At 45.4% G+C, this 15,485-nt stretch overlaps 1 protein-coding gene across 2 annotated transcripts in view; it reads right to left on the reverse strand.

Moving 5' to 3' along the window:
• Positions 1–15,485, reverse strand: part of TTL (tubulin tyrosine ligase) — a 126,150-nt gene that overhangs the window by 50,670 nt on the left and 59,995 nt on the right. For both annotated transcript variants that reach the window (XM_033936557.1, XM_033936556.1), the window contains exon 4: positions 11,399–11,534. In XM_033936557.1, the coding sequence (XP_033792448.1) occupies positions 11,399–11,534 (136 nt within the window). The remainder of the gene's footprint in view (positions 1–11,398; positions 11,535–15,485) is intronic.

The raw sequence follows: 15,485 nt of genomic DNA on the forward strand, positions 1-15,485 counted from the left end.
TGCCCCCAGGGTGTCTTCCTCTCTTGCAGAGCCCAGCAAAATCAGAGCATGACCAGAATCATCCTGGCAAGTGTTTCAGAAGCCCTCTCTCTCTTTGTGGCATATTCCATAATGGGACACATCTTTACCCACTCTGTTTGTGCCTCCCTGGAGGCAGAACTGCAAGCTCATGCCCCACTAAAATATGTACACATTGACTGCCAAAATACCTGCCCCTCCAATAGCTAACTGCCTCGAAACTTATGTGTTACTCCTGCCACAAAAGCAACCATGTCCTGAGCTGCAAGAGTGCCACAGACCTCTCTTTCGCTTCCCCATGGAGTTCCTTCAAGCCACAGTTTCCTCTAACTGACTTGTAGACTGCTCTCAGCTGTCATCCCCAGGGACTGGCTGGAGCATAGGAAATAGAGAGTGGGGGTAAATGGACAATACTCGGACTGGAAGAACGTCACCAGTGGGGTGCTGCAGGGCTCGGTGCTTGGACCCGTGCTCTTCAACATCTTTATAAACGATCTGGACATAGGTACAACGAGTGAGGTGATTAAATTTGTAGATGATACAAAGTTATTCAGAGTAGTGAAGATGCAGGGGAATTGCGAAGATCTGCAAAGTGACATAATCAGGTTCGAGGAATGGGCATCAAAATGGCAGATGAGGTTCAACGTGGATAAGTGTAAAGTGATGCATTTCGGTAACAAAAATCTCATGCATGAATTCAGGATGTCCGGGGCAGTACTTGGAGAGACCTCCCAGAAAAGAGACTTGGGAGTTCTGATCGATAAATCGATGAAGCAGTTCACGCAATATGCGGCGGCGGCGAAAAGGGCGAACAGAATGCTAGGAATAATAAAGAAGGGGGATCACGAACAGATCGGAGAAGGTTATCATGCCACTGTACCGGGCCATGGTGCGCCCTCACCTGGAGTACTGCATCCAGCACTGGTCGCCGTACATAAAGAAGGACATGGTACTACTCGAAAGAGTCCAGAGAAGAGTGACTAAGATGGTTAAGGGATTGGAGGAGTTGCCATATAGTGAAAGATTAGAGAAACTGGGCCTCTTCTCCCTTGAGCAGAGGAGATTGAGAGGGGACATGATCGAAACATTCAAGATAATGAAGGGAACAGACTTAATAGATAGAGACAGGTTGTTCACCCTCTCCAAGGTAGGCAGAACGAGAGGGCACTCTCTAAAATTGAAAGGGGATAGATTCCGTACAAACATAAGGAAGTTCTTCTTCACCCAGAGAGTGGTAGAAAACTGGAACGCTCTTCCGGAGTCTGTCATAGAGGAAAACACCCTCCAGGGATTCAAGACAAGTTAGACAAGTTCCTGCTGAACTGGAACGTACACAGGTAGGGCTAGTCTCAGTTAGGGCGCTGGTCTTTGACCAGAGGGCCGCCATGTGAGTGGACTGCTGGGCACGAAGGACCACTGGTCTGACCCAGCAGCGACAATTCTTATGTTCTTATGACTCTCACCTAGTGTGATAGGGTTCGTTGGCGCTCCCTCCTGCATAAAACCTGAGGTTTAATCAGCTGCCAGTGTCCACTGTGAGCTTTTCTCTCTACTCCTCCTTTGTCTCAAGAACTGCTCTTTTTTTGGCCAGGCAGCAGGGCACTCTGTATTTCGGATAAGGTAGGTGGGTGGGGAGGACTCAAGGTACAGTAGGGAAAAAACACATAAGAGGGGAGAACAATCAGAAAAACTAGAAATAAAGGGGGCATTCTCCCCAATGGAAGGATTGACAGGTCAGGGAAGAGTCCAGGAGTTTTTCAAGGATTCCCCATACAGCCATTCCAACCTTCAAGTTTTCTTTATTTTTGATATACCATTTATCATACAGGTATCTAAACGGTTTACAACAATATGTAGTAAAAATTAAAAAGAAAAAAAAGAATAAAAACTTGGCTAAACTAAAAAAGGGAAAACATTTACGCATGAATGTACATGATACATTAGGAAAGGATGAGAAGAAAAAGGTAATAAATACATCAAGATGAAAATAAAAATAAAAGAGGGAAATGGGAGAGGGAGGTACAATTAGGCTGGGAAGGTCGCTTCCAAAAAAAGCGTTTTGGTTGCCTTAAGAATTTTGTAAAGGATAATTGAATTTCAAAGGGAATAGTATTTACAAAGGTAACAGTGTCTTTAAAGAGGAACGTTTTAAGTTTGGATTTGAATTATCTAAAGAGTTTTCTAAACGAAGATCAGTGGGGAGAGCATTCCAGTGTGGGAGCTATGAAAGAGAAAATGGATTTGCGTTGGTATCTTAAGAGTTCTCTTATTGGAGGAATAGTGAGCAGGTTTTGATTACTAGATTGGAGAGTTCTGCAAGATGCATATGGAATTAAAAGTTTATCAATGAAGGCTGGTTGCTGCATGTTTTTTGTTTTGAAAGCAGAAGTAATATTTTATAGGTAGAATGGGAGTGATGGGCAGTCAATGAGCTTTGCGAAGAATGGGAGTAACATGATTGTATTTTTTTGCGTGGTAGAGAAGTTTAACAGCAGTGTTTTGAATTAGTTGGAGGTGACGGGTTTCTTTCTGGGTTATTCCTTGGTAGAGGGCATTACAATAGTCTAGGGTCGCGATGACGAGTGAATGAATCAGTATGTTGATTGAAGGGGGGTCGAGAAGCATTTTTGTGTTACAAGATAATGCCAAAAAGTTGAACTTTACTGTTCATTTGGATAGGAGAGGAAGCAATGCTAATGGGGTTACAAAGATGTTCATCTATGGAGGTTGCAAAGAGGACGCTTGTAGTTTTGGAAATGTTAAGTGCAAGTTTATTTTGTTGGAGCCAAGAGTTGATTTGATAGAGTTTGAGGTTGATATCACAAATTTCTTCGGGGGAAGTGGAGTTTAATGGATGAAGTAGTTGGATGTCATCGGCGTAAGTGAAGACTGGTAAAACCTATAGATTGAGCTAAAGCAAATAGAAGGGTTAAGAAAATATTAAAGAGTAGGGGGCGAAAGAAGCGAGCCCTGGGGAACCTCATAAGTTTAGGCGATTTAGGAGGAAATGGAGTTGTTGAAACTGACACTGTAGTGTCGATCATTCAGATAAAAGCGGAACCATTGTAGGGCAGTGCCTGATATCCTGAGGGTTTCTGTCAGCCTAGCTATCGCTACCATTGAGCATTTTTAGTTGGCATTACTTATGTCAGCGAAGGCCTATGGGAAATTATATCAATCTGACTCTGGCATGGGAATGCAGATAGACCCTGAGGGCAGGGAGACGGTTTTAAGTAGCCCTGATTGATATGTTTTAAGTATCCCTGATATGTTTCAAGTAGCCCTGATTGAATCATGACTAGCTAAAAGGTGTTAATGTCTGTTTAAGAGGGTGCTTAGGGCAATGGGTCCAGGTGCACAGATCAAGAAGACAGGCTGCTTGAATGGGACAAAGAAGCCAGAGACTAATCCCGTTTACCATGCTTGCAAGTATCACACCCTCCTTTATCAATTAAATTAACCATTGTTTCAAACAGTTTACAAATTCTAAACAGAAAGATACTGGGACATACAATAGTTTCTATATTCAGAATAAGTTTCCAAGGTATAAAAGCTTCCTCTCTGCTCTATCAATGATCTATCAATCTATCTTTCTATCTCTGGAGGAGAGGGGTCTTGGCTCTCTCTCTCTCTCTCTCTCTGGCTCTTCCTAGAACTTCTGACTCTCTGTCTCTTTGTTTCTGGACTCTGTAAGTCAGGGAAACTGCTTTGCTCTCTACTTAATTGTAATGCTTCATTGTAAAGCTTATAAATATTGCTTTTCTGTAAGACTATTTCTATAATATATTCTTTATGCAACCACCTCTGGCTGTGCCTATTATTTGATTATACTTCCTGGTGAAACTTCAGTGAGGGAACTGAACCTGGGACCAGCGTTTGTCAGTATGCCTTGCACTTAACCCCTACCACCATATATTGTGGGGGCCACTAACAAACCTGACAGTTTCTAGTCGATTGAGAAGTGGATGATCAATGGTATCAAAAGCGGATGTGAGATATAGAGCAATTAGAATTGAGGATTTACGGTGATCTTAGAAATAGAGAATTGAGGTAGTTAGGCTGATGAGAGAAAGTTCAGTAGAATGGTTTTTACGAAACCCTGTTTGGTAAGGATGAAGAGCGTTAGTTTTTTCAGCAAAATTGGATAGTTGGTTAAAAACCAGTTTCTCAGTTATTTTTGCCAAGAGAGGCAGGTTGGCGATAGGACGATAATTAGTAATTTGATTTTCTGAGATATTTAGTTGTTTGAGTTTCGGATAGACAAGGGCGGATTGCCATGAGGAAGGTACTAGGCCTGAGGATAGGCTAATCTTGATCATGTATAACAGGAATGGCCCAAAGATTGGGAAGTGTTTTTAAAGGACAGTGGGACATAAGTTTGAGAGAATTATTCAGCATATTAAGACTGTTATTTTTTTTAAGTTCATCAATTGTGGGCAGCTGGAAGTCTGTTAAAAAGCTAAATGGGAGAGAAAAGTCAGGGGTGTATGAATTTATGGTCGGGGATGAGGGGGGACAAGTGAGTTTTGTACGAACAGATTTAAGTTTGTGTTCAAAGTGTTCAGCCAGAGTTTCAGCCAAGGGGTGATCCAGTGGGAGGCTAACATCCCAAATGGACCCAGAAGCTCATGCCAGACCAACTCAGACTGTGTTGCATGGGCTATCCTTCAATATCTGCTGGAGACCAAGAATACTAAGCTGTTGAGGCTACATGTGGGCTCTTATAAAGGTAGAGCTCACAGCTCATTAGATTCTATCTTCATCTGCTGGCTGAAGGACATAACCCATCAATTCTAGACTGGTCTGGTAGATGAAAAGGATAAATATACACACATATTTTAAAATAATGACAATGGATTTAGGGCCAATGATTTCACATCCCATTTAGATGCTGGTTATAGATATTTACTAATTGACACATTTATTCCTTCTAGGTGAATGAGCAGATTTTTTTCCCTTATTTGTGTTCTGTCCACTTTATACAGTGAGGCCAAACTAGATACAGTGGAACCTTGGTTTACGAGCATAATTCGTTCCAGAAGCATGCTCGTAAACCAAAATACTCGTATATCAAAGCGAGTTTCCCCATAGGAAATAATGGAAACTCGCTTTGATATGTTCCACCCCCCCCCGAGGCCAGCGACGCTTCTCCCCCCCCTCGCAAAGGCCCCCCCCCCCCCACGAACTGGCACCCCCCGCCTGAACAACTTGAACTTACCCCCCCCCCCATCTGGCACCGGCACGCAGCCCACAAGACATGCCGGTGCTACTAGAAGATCTTCCTGCCTCTGCCGAGCCTTGAGCATGCATCTGTGCATGCTCAAGGCCTTCTAATTCTCCCTCTCGCTGAGCAAAGGCAGGAAGATCTTCTAGCAGCACCGGCACGTCCTGTGGGTTGCATGCCGGTGCCAGACATGGGAGTAGGGGGGGGGCGGTGCTCACAAATCGAGTCAACACTCGGTTTGCAAGACAAGTTTTGCGAGAATGTTTTGCTCGTCTTGCAAAACACTCGCAAACCGGGTTACTCGCAAACCGAGGTTTGACTGTACCTGGATCTCCATAAATTAAAATCCCATCCTCACATTCAACTGGAGTTCTTAAACTAAGAAACTTATTTGTTCTAGGCACCTAAAAAAATGTAGGAGCTTAAAACTGAGCAGTTTCAGAAGTAACTCAGATCAAGGGAAGTAAATTAGGTGCTCAGCTCCAGTTGCCACTAAACATACAAATTAGGAACCTAAATGTAGGACATTAAGAAAGCTTAATTCCATGAAAACAACCATGAGGATGACACTGGAGGACCTTTTTGAACTAGCACAAAACCAATTTCTTTTCAGTTCCGCAATTCATCAAGTTGCTGGAACTCGAGCACGAGACAATGGCACCTTACAACAACAATTCCAGATCTAAGTTATCTGCTGAAAATAGGCACCACCAGTGAAACAATGTTAGATGATGCCATTCCCAAGCCTGGCTAAACGATGAGTGTTGAGGATGGGCTAGTTGCCAATCCCTACAAATACAAAAAAGGATTATGGAAACAGACAATGCATCAAAGCACATCATTTGACAAGACCAACTTTACAAATATGAGTCCTTGCAATGAGGAAAACATGCTGAATGACACCAGATTCGCTACATAATCAGCTGAGGTAAAAATTAAAAGGATGCCTTTCTGTGGAATTCAGTGCTCAAGGCAAAGTCCATTACCAAAATTAGATGCTGGAACATACACAAACTAATGGAAACCAAATGATGTGCACAATCGATGAAAGCAATGAAACAGTATCATCTTGACATTTCATTGAACAAGAAACAAAATGGACAAATGTTTTATCTGTTTTAATGAATAAAACTCTGGAAAAAGTACTGCTTGATCTGCCAGTTCTCTCGCCATATCAGTTGAAGCTAAGACAATGATAGAAAGGAAATCAACTACTGAGGCCCCGATGCTCAAAGTTCCGACAACTCGGTAATAAATACTGTGGTGGGAGCAATTTTTTTTTTAATTTGGGTGATGCTCAGCATAGCATGCAAATGCTATAGTGTAGAGTAGCCCCGGTATAAGGGAAAGGAACTGTGCCTCTCCCCATCCCTTCTGTCAGGCCTCAAAAATAAAAAATACAAATTTTAAGGTGCTCTGGTGCTCTTTTTCTCCTGCTGTTCTCTGCTGACTCAGTTGATTGCTGTTGAGGAAGCCCCGATCAGTTGAGCAGGCAGGACTCCCCGAAGCTGCTGTTCACCTGGGCCAGTGGCTTTGGGGAGTCCTGCTCACTCAGCTGATTCATGGCTTCCCCTGCCTGCTCCGGAGCCGCGAACAACTGATTCACGGCTTTCCCTGCCTGCTCTGGAGTCGCGATCAGCTGATCAGGGCTTCCTCTACCAGCTCCTGCTTTGGAGCCAGCAGATGAAGCCCCAATCAACTGATCATGACTCCGAAGCAGGCAGGGGGAAGCCGTGAATCAGCTGAGTCGGAAGCTACCGCTCTCCCCTCTGCTGGCTCTCAGCTAATTGTGGCTCTGGAGCCACCAACAGCTAGGCAGAGGGGGAGAATGGCCGCTGCAGGCTTGGATTTTTTTGTTTGAGGGTGAGGAGGGTGCAGCTGATGTATCTCCAAAGCTGCCGGAAAATTTCCCTTGTAAAAGTGTGTGTGTGGGGGGGGGGGGGGGGAGGGGGTTCCTTTTCATGCATCACAAGGAGAGCTTGTAATGCATTTTTATAGAGTTTTTAGTATCCGCTATGAGGATCGGTAGCAGCCAAAGAAAACCCTTTGGTGCATCAGAAGCTGAACTTCCATGCCAATAAAACTGCTTTAATGAGTTTTACCAGTAAGGCAAACTTTTAAGCATCGGAGCCTGAGAGACTAAATTGTATCAAGATATAATTGTTATTTTAGCATGTGATTCATAACAGTGCTACATACTCACAGAAACCACTGAAGATGTGGAGGAGGACAATTTCTACTACATGTTAAAAGACAACATTAACTAAGTCCCAAAACAACATTACATATCAATTCTAATGGGTGATCCAAATGCCAAAGTTGGAAAGACAGCAGAAGCTTGGAAAGGACAATGGGGAATGCTGGTATTGGAATGCAAAGTTCATAAAAATGAATAATTTGTTCAGTTGCGTCAACTGAACAACAATCTTTGGTAGTAAAAAATTCCTACATAAAAAAGGACATCCATAAGATCACATGGCACTCATGTGATGGGCAATATGAAAAAAGACGGACATATGTAGCAATTGGATAACAATGAATGGACGACAATGAATTAGGTCGCTGCACACATGCCAGATCCTACAGAGGAGCTACAGCAATCACTAACTACCGTATTTTCGCGGATATAACGCGCGCGTTATACGTGATTTTACGTACCGCGCATACCCCTCGCGCGTTATATGCCTGAGCGCGGTATAGAAAAGTTTTTAAACATAGTTCCCACCCCGCCCGACGCCCGATTCACCCCCCCAGCAGGACCGCTCGCACCCCCACCCCGAACGACCGCTCGCACGCGCTCCCACCCGCACCCGCATCCACGATCGGAGCAAGAGGGAGCCCAAGCCCTCTTGCCCGGCCGACTCCCCGACGTCCGATACATCCCCCCCCGGCAGGACCACTCGCACCCCCACCCCGAAGGACCGCCGACTTCCCGACAATATCGGGCCAGGAGGGAGCCCAAACCCTCCTGGCCACGGCGACCCCCTACCCCCACCCCGCACTACATTACGGGCAGGAGGGATCCCAGGCCCTCCTGCCCTCGACGCAAACCCCCCTCCCTCCAATGACCGCCCCCCCCAAGAACCTCCGCCCGTCCCCCAGCCGACCCGCGACCCCCGTGGCCGACCCCCACGACACCCCCACCCGCCTTCCCCGTACCTTTGTGTAGTTGGGCCAGAAGGGAGCCCAAACCCTCCTGGCCACGGCGACCCCCTACCCCCACCCCGCACTACATTACGGGCAGGAGGGATCCCAGGCCCCCCTGCCCCCGACGCAAACCCCCCCCCCTCCAACGACCGCCCCCCCCCCCAAGAACCTCCGACCGCCCCCCCAGCCGACCCGCGACCCCCCTGGCCGACCCCCACGACCCCCCCACCCCCCTTCCCCGTACCTTTGGAAGTTGGCCGGACAGACGGGAGCCAAACCCGCCTGTCCGGCAGGCAGCCAACGAAGAAATGAGGCCGGATTGGCCCATCCGTCCTAAAGCTCCGCCTACTGGTGGGGCCTAAGGCGCGTGGACCAATCAGAATAGGCCCTGGAGCCTTAGGTCCCACCTGGGGGCGCGGCCTGAGACACATGGTCGGGTTTGGCCCATGTGCCTCAGGCCGCGCCCCCAGGTGGGACCTAAGGCTCCAGGGCCTATTCTGATTGGTCCACGCGCCTTAGGCCCCACCAGTAGGCGGAGCTTTAGGACGGATGGGCCAATCCGGCCTCATTCCTTCGTTGGCTGCCTGCCGGACAGGCGGGTTTGGCTCCCGTCTGTCCGGCCAACTTCCAAAGGTACGGGGAAGGGGGGTGGGGGGGTCGTGGGGGTCGGCCAGGGGGGTCGCGGGTCGGCTGGGGGACGGGCGGAGGTTCTTGTGGGGGGGGGGCGGTCGTTGGGGGGAGGGGGTTTGCGTCGAGGGCAGGAGGGCCTGGGATCCCTCCTGCCCGTAATGTAGTGCGGGGTGGGGTTAGGGGGTCGCCGTGGCCAGGAGGGTTTGGGCTCCCTTCTGGCCCAACTACACAAAGTACGGGGAAGGCGGGTGGGGGTGTCGTGGGGGTCGGCCAGGGGGGTCGCGGGTCGGCTGGGGGACGGGCGGAGGTTCTTGGGGGGGGGCGGTCGTTGGGGGGAGGGGGTTTGCGTCGAGGGCAGGAGGGCCTGGGATCCCTCCTGCCCGTAATGTAGTGCGGGGTGGGGTTAGGGGGTCGCCGTGGCCAGGAGGGTTTGGGCTCCCTCCTGGCCCGATATTGTTGGGGAGTCGGCGGTCCTTCGGGGTGAGGGTGCGAGTGGTCCTGCCGGGGGGGGGATGTATCGGACGTCGGGGGGGGGGCATCAGGCTTTCAGGATGGGGACAGACCTTCAAGGGGGGACAGGACTTCAAGGGGGGACAGTGCACGGAAAGTCAGGGGGGGTGAACGGAGAGTCGGGACAGCGCACGGAAAGTCAGGGCAGTGCACGGAAGTCAGGGGGGGTGAACGGAGAGTCGGGACAGCGCACGGAAAGTCAGGGCGGGCGAAAGGAGCGTCGGGCATCATGCGCGTTATATGCCTGAGCGCGGTATAGAAAAGTTTTGGTACATATCATCGTGATTTCTGCGCGCTATACCCCTGTGCGCGTTTTACACAGGTGCGCGTTATATCCGCGAAAATACGGTAATGCTGTAAAAATCAAGAGATTGAGAAAGATCCTTGAAAATGTGTAAGAAATGACAAGAAATTCAGTTAAGTACAACAAAAGAAGATATCAAAGAGAAACAAGTTACATACTACTACAACTACTTATTCCTATCGCGCTACCAGATGCATGCAGCGCTGCATAGTCACAAAGGGTAAGAAAACAGTCCCTGTTCGAAAGAGCTTACAATATAAATAGGCAAGACAAACAAACAGGATATTACAGCAATGCAGTCAACCAGACAGATGTGAAAAAAACATGAAGCTAGGCTGAAGAAAGTGCTCACACAGCAGAAGCACTAGCAGAAAAAGGAAAACAATTGACTGATTATGCAATGCACTAACAAGAACAGAAGAAAAAAAAGTACTACTTTTGTTAAAGAGAAAAGGCAGCAAATACATCACAGTCAAAAAAAGAAAACCAAACAATGGGAAAAACGTTTTAAGGAAATAATACTGTCCAAAGCCTGAAGCAGCATTAGACCAGCTGATTGCTGAAAAGTCAAGAAAGCTGCAGATAGATACCAGGCCATTCACAATGGATGGGATAATCAATGCTATTAAGGAAGTAAGGAATAGAAAACCTCTGTGAAGAACTCAAAGAAAAGGATCAAATCAAATGACAGAATGGCTACTAGAATTGTACAATGTTGTAATGGAAGGAGAAAAAAGCATCGGATGACTGGAAGAAAGGTACTGTATACAGTATTTGTAAAGCTGCCAAAAAGGAGACTTAAACTATTGAAGAGGAATTGTTCTATTATCTGCAAACCTTTTAAAGTACAGTCAAATGATTCTTAGCTGTCTTTAAGGCTCAAGTGGAAAACTTACTAAGAAAAGAACAAAGCATTAGAAAAAACATTCTCAAGTATAAAATCCCAGTAGTTATAAATTTTGTAGATTTTGTAAAAACACTGAATGCAAAGTCGGAGTGAAATATGGTTACACAAACTAGCTGGAATTTAGCTTGCCCCTTTCCAGAGGTACTTCAGGGTGAGTTACACTCAGGTACAGTAGGTACAATCTAGCCCCCTCCCCCCTTTTACTAAACCGCGATAGCGATTTATAGCGCAGGGAGCCATGCTGAACGCTCATAGGAACTCTTATGAGCATCGGGAGCAGCGCGGCTCCCTGCGCTACAAACTGCTATCACGGTTTAGTAAAAGGGGGGAGGGGGGGTAAGTTTGTACCTGAGGCAATGGAGGATTAAGGGCCCCTTTTACAAAGACGGATTCAAATCCTGGTCTCTCTGATTCACAACCAGCTCCTCTAACCACTAAGCTCCTCCTCCACTCCAGTTACATCTGTAAAGTCTTGTCAAGTCATGTCATTTGTCTTCTGAACATCTAACAACATTTTTATTGGGAACAATCAGTACTGCATTGCTGATTTTAGTACATCACTTATCTCTGAAGGTAGGAAGCCCATTTTCACTGTGTTACACAAACACTATTTCCTAAGAGCCATCTCGCAGCCCTCTGAAGAGGCAGAATACATCACCTGATGTCAAACTTGCGGTGGCCTGGCTCCAGCAGAAGTGGCGCTTCCAGATACTTCTGGATCACATGTACCTGGCCCTGGTTATCTATAAAGTCCAGGAGCTGATTGGCATCTGAAGAAATTAGAATCCCTTCACCTAATGTGGGCAGAAAAAAACAAGCACAGGCCATTACTACAAAGAAGAAAAAAAGCAATAAAAGGCCAAATCTTCAAAGGCAATTATCCGAATAACATAGCTGATTTCTGGATAAGTGTCTTAGCTGGCATGTTCCATTGATTTTTCAGTAGCACTATAGGGATAGGGCTGGATTCTATAAATTACATTCAGAAATGGGCACCAGAAAAAAAATTGGTACAAGCAGTTCATACTATTAAGCTCTTAGGAATCATTTTTGATGACAATCTCACTTTTCATGAACACATAAGCACAGTTGTTCGAAAATAAAAATGCTTCTACCGTCTAAGAATGACCCGAAGCTAAATGCCTCAACCACTCTGCTTTAAACACTCATTTATTCTCTGGTCATTTCCTGTATGGATTATGGTAATGCTTTATATCATGGAATCACCAAAACAGAACTAAGACACCTACAGATAGTTCAGAATACTGCCATTAAAATCATTTATAAGGCCAACAAATTTGACCATGTAACTCCTCTTCTAATTAAAGCTCATTGGCTCTCTATCAATTATTGAGTTACATATAAAACACTACTGTTGACTTTTAAAACTAGAAAAACAGCTCAGCCTGAATTTATCAATAGACTTTTGATTCCATACACATCATCATGCACTCTTCGATCCTCTGATCAAAATTTACTAGTCATTCCATCACTGAGCCATATAAATACTAAGAGATATACTATCTTCTCCATGGTTGCTCCCACCCTTTGGAATTCAGCACCCAACTCGTTAAGAGAGACAACAACACTTGAGAAATTCAAGTCTTCTTTTAAGATGTTACTTTTTAAGGATGCTTTCCAAGTTTGACTGTCCATATAAGGATTTTAAAACTTTTTTGGGAGGATCTATAATTATGCGCGTTTGCTTCGCCATTTGGGAGATTGGGTGAATATGACCAGCAGTTACACCCCTCTTTTGATGGAACGTGAGTTTTTTGCTCCTTATGACGTGTTTGCGCTACTACACAGTCCTCGGAGGGCACTGCCCCCTTCTATCCAATCCAGTATAATATTTAGCACATTGCATGAGGCCTGGCGTTGGCTAGTGCAGACCCTGGGTGGGGATCCGACTGTTACTGATCTCTTGCCCTTGTGGGGTAACCCGGCCTTCCCTCTGGGACGGGAATCCAGAGAGTACTAGGGAGCGAAAGGAGTTTCTTGTTTAGAACATATTTTGGGGGATGATGGGGAGCTGTTGACCCGTGCAGATTTATTAGCTAAGGTGGGGGAGACCTGGGCCGCGCAGTTTGCGTGTCATCAAGTGGAGCACTATGTGGGATCCCTCGACAGAGCACAATTGCGCTTGCATATGGGGGCCAGGCTGTGGGAACTGCTTGCTTGGGGGGGGGGGGGTCCCTCTCGGTGTCCAGCATTCACCCTAGTTTGCAAGTTACAACCAGCCAAGGACTACCAGAGCATCCAGGGTAAATGGGAGGTGGACTTGCAACTTAATTTGGGACAGTGGGATGTAGCCTGTACCTTGAGGGCGACGCCTGGGGTGACCCCCGTGTGCTTAGTTGCGGGAAACACATTATAGAGTGACATTATGTGCTTATTACACTCGTACACAGTTGTATTACAGTGGAGGTCTCCCTACGCCGCTGTGTCATAAATGTGGGACAGGGGGGGACACACTTTGGGACATGCCTTCTGGACCTGCCCCATTATTCAGCGCTTCTGGAGGCGTATAATCTCTTACATGTCAGGATTAATTGGGAGAGCCCTGCGCAGTATCCCGTCCCACTTTGTCTTGGATTTGCCTGAGGCATTTGCCTAGCGGGCACCGGGCTCTTTGCAAGAAGATGAGTTTACTGGCCAGGAAATGTATTCTTCAGTGCTGGATGGTCCCTGACCCCCCGGCGTTTTGGCATTGGCAGAATCAGTTGCATCAGTTGGCCATCTGGGAGGCGCGAGATGCCGGAGGGGCTAGGAAGCGAAAGATATTGTTCTTAAATATTTGGGAGCCATATCTGCACGCCTTGCATCCCAAGGGCCACAGTGCGGTCTTAAGATGGGTGTCTTAATTGGGTGCCCGGATAGTCGGGCTGGGAGAGTATTGGCGAGTCCTGATGGGGAGGGGTGGAGGGTACCATTGGGAGGGGAAGGGGGATTGGGGAGGGGAGGACGGGTTTGGAAGGTTCTGGATCTAGATACGGACAGGGTAAAAGGATTGGGTGGGGGAGGGGGTGGAGTGGCATTTCGGAGCTTATAAGAGTCCAGGGCCTCGGAGTGCCTTTCTGTTCTCCTTACTCTTGTTCGCCCTCAGTAGAGTGAGCTGGGGGGGGGGAGTTTGGTTGATGTTCCTTCCCTTTTGTCTATACTTGTTAAGCTATCATATATGATGCATATTTGTTTGTATTGAGCACCTTGGGGTGCCTTGGCATTGTATTTGTTGTTGTTTGCATCAATAAAAATTGTTTGAACCTAAAACTTTTTTTTTGGTCCATTTCTTTTGGAGTTACATGTTGTTATCCCACCCTCTTGTTTTTCTCCTGACATCTTCTCTTTCCATAACATTACATTGTAGTTCTCCCTTTTGTACCTGTTTGTTTATTCTTTTTAAAAATTGTCCAGATGTTTTGTTTGCTGTTAATTGTTTTAATATACTATTTGCATTACCCTTATTTTTAATTGTACAACCACCTTGAAATACATAAAGTGGTATATCAAATTTTTAATAAACTTGAAACTTCATAGAACCATTCTTAGCACCAATTCCCACACCCAAATTTTAGGAGCCAGACTTATTATGCCTGCTGAAAACCAATGTAAATGCTGGTGCCCAAATTGAGCGTATTGAGATAGTATACTATAATTACACACGCAACTTTTGTGGAATGCCCCTTACATACTCCCTTTTGAGATATGTTCTATAGAGTTAAGTGCATTGCCTAATAAAGTGCACAGCCAGATGCAAGTACAAATTCTAACGGGTGCCAATTAACTTCAACAATTGTTGTTAGCAACCAGTTATTGAAGGCCAACAGCTCATTAGCAATTAATTTGTGCACAGATCTCAGAAGCTTACCCAAATTTAGGCGCACAAAATCTAATATGGTTCCATATTGAGTTCTATAAGTGTATATAGACCGCATATATTTTTATTTTTTTTTTATTATTTATTTATACATTTTTAAATATAACAATCAAGTATAAACTTGTACAGAAAGCAAAATTCAAGAAATAAAGAGATTAATTCAAACATAATATATGAAAATCAGGAAATAAATTCTATCTTAAATCTCACTCAAGTCCTCAAATAAGATCCAAGATTAAAATAAACGGAATTTAAGCAATCAATTAAAGAAGAAAAAAAACCAGTTATAGGTAAAACTGTGCTAAGGCAGTCATCTATCTATCCATCTTGAGCTTTCTCCAGCCTTGACAGTGATAGGAATGTTGTCAGTTGTGAAGGTTCAAAGAAAACAAATTTATGCAACTTATAATGGACTATGCATTTACAAGGATACCGAAGAAAAAAGGTGGCACCCAGGGCAATAATTGCTGGTCTCAATAACAGAAATTTTTTTCTCCGCTTCTGTGTGTCTCTGGCCAAATCAGGAAACATTTGAACTCTCAGTCCCAAAAATTCTTTATGTTTATTTTTAAAATATAATTTCAATAACCATATTTTATCCATTGTAAGAGCAACTGAAAGAAGTAAAGTTGCCGGAATGGCTACTTCCCTATCTGAGGATTCTAATAAAACTGTCACATCCAGAGGCTCTTGATTTACTTCTTGTAAGTTCTTTTGATCTTTAATGTCTTTAACAGGAAGGTAATAGACCTGAGTGAGAGGTGGTATAGAAGATTCAGGAATTTCCAATATTTCTATTAAATAACGAGTATTCATTTCTCTAGGAGTTACTGTTGTAATCTTAGGAAAATTAATTAATCTAAGATTA

This window comes from Geotrypetes seraphini, chromosome 3 (genome assembly GCF_902459505.1).
Source record: "Geotrypetes seraphini chromosome 3, aGeoSer1.1, whole genome shotgun sequence".
In the NCBI taxonomy this organism is placed as follows: domain Eukaryota; kingdom Metazoa; phylum Chordata; class Amphibia; order Gymnophiona; family Dermophiidae; genus Geotrypetes; species Geotrypetes seraphini.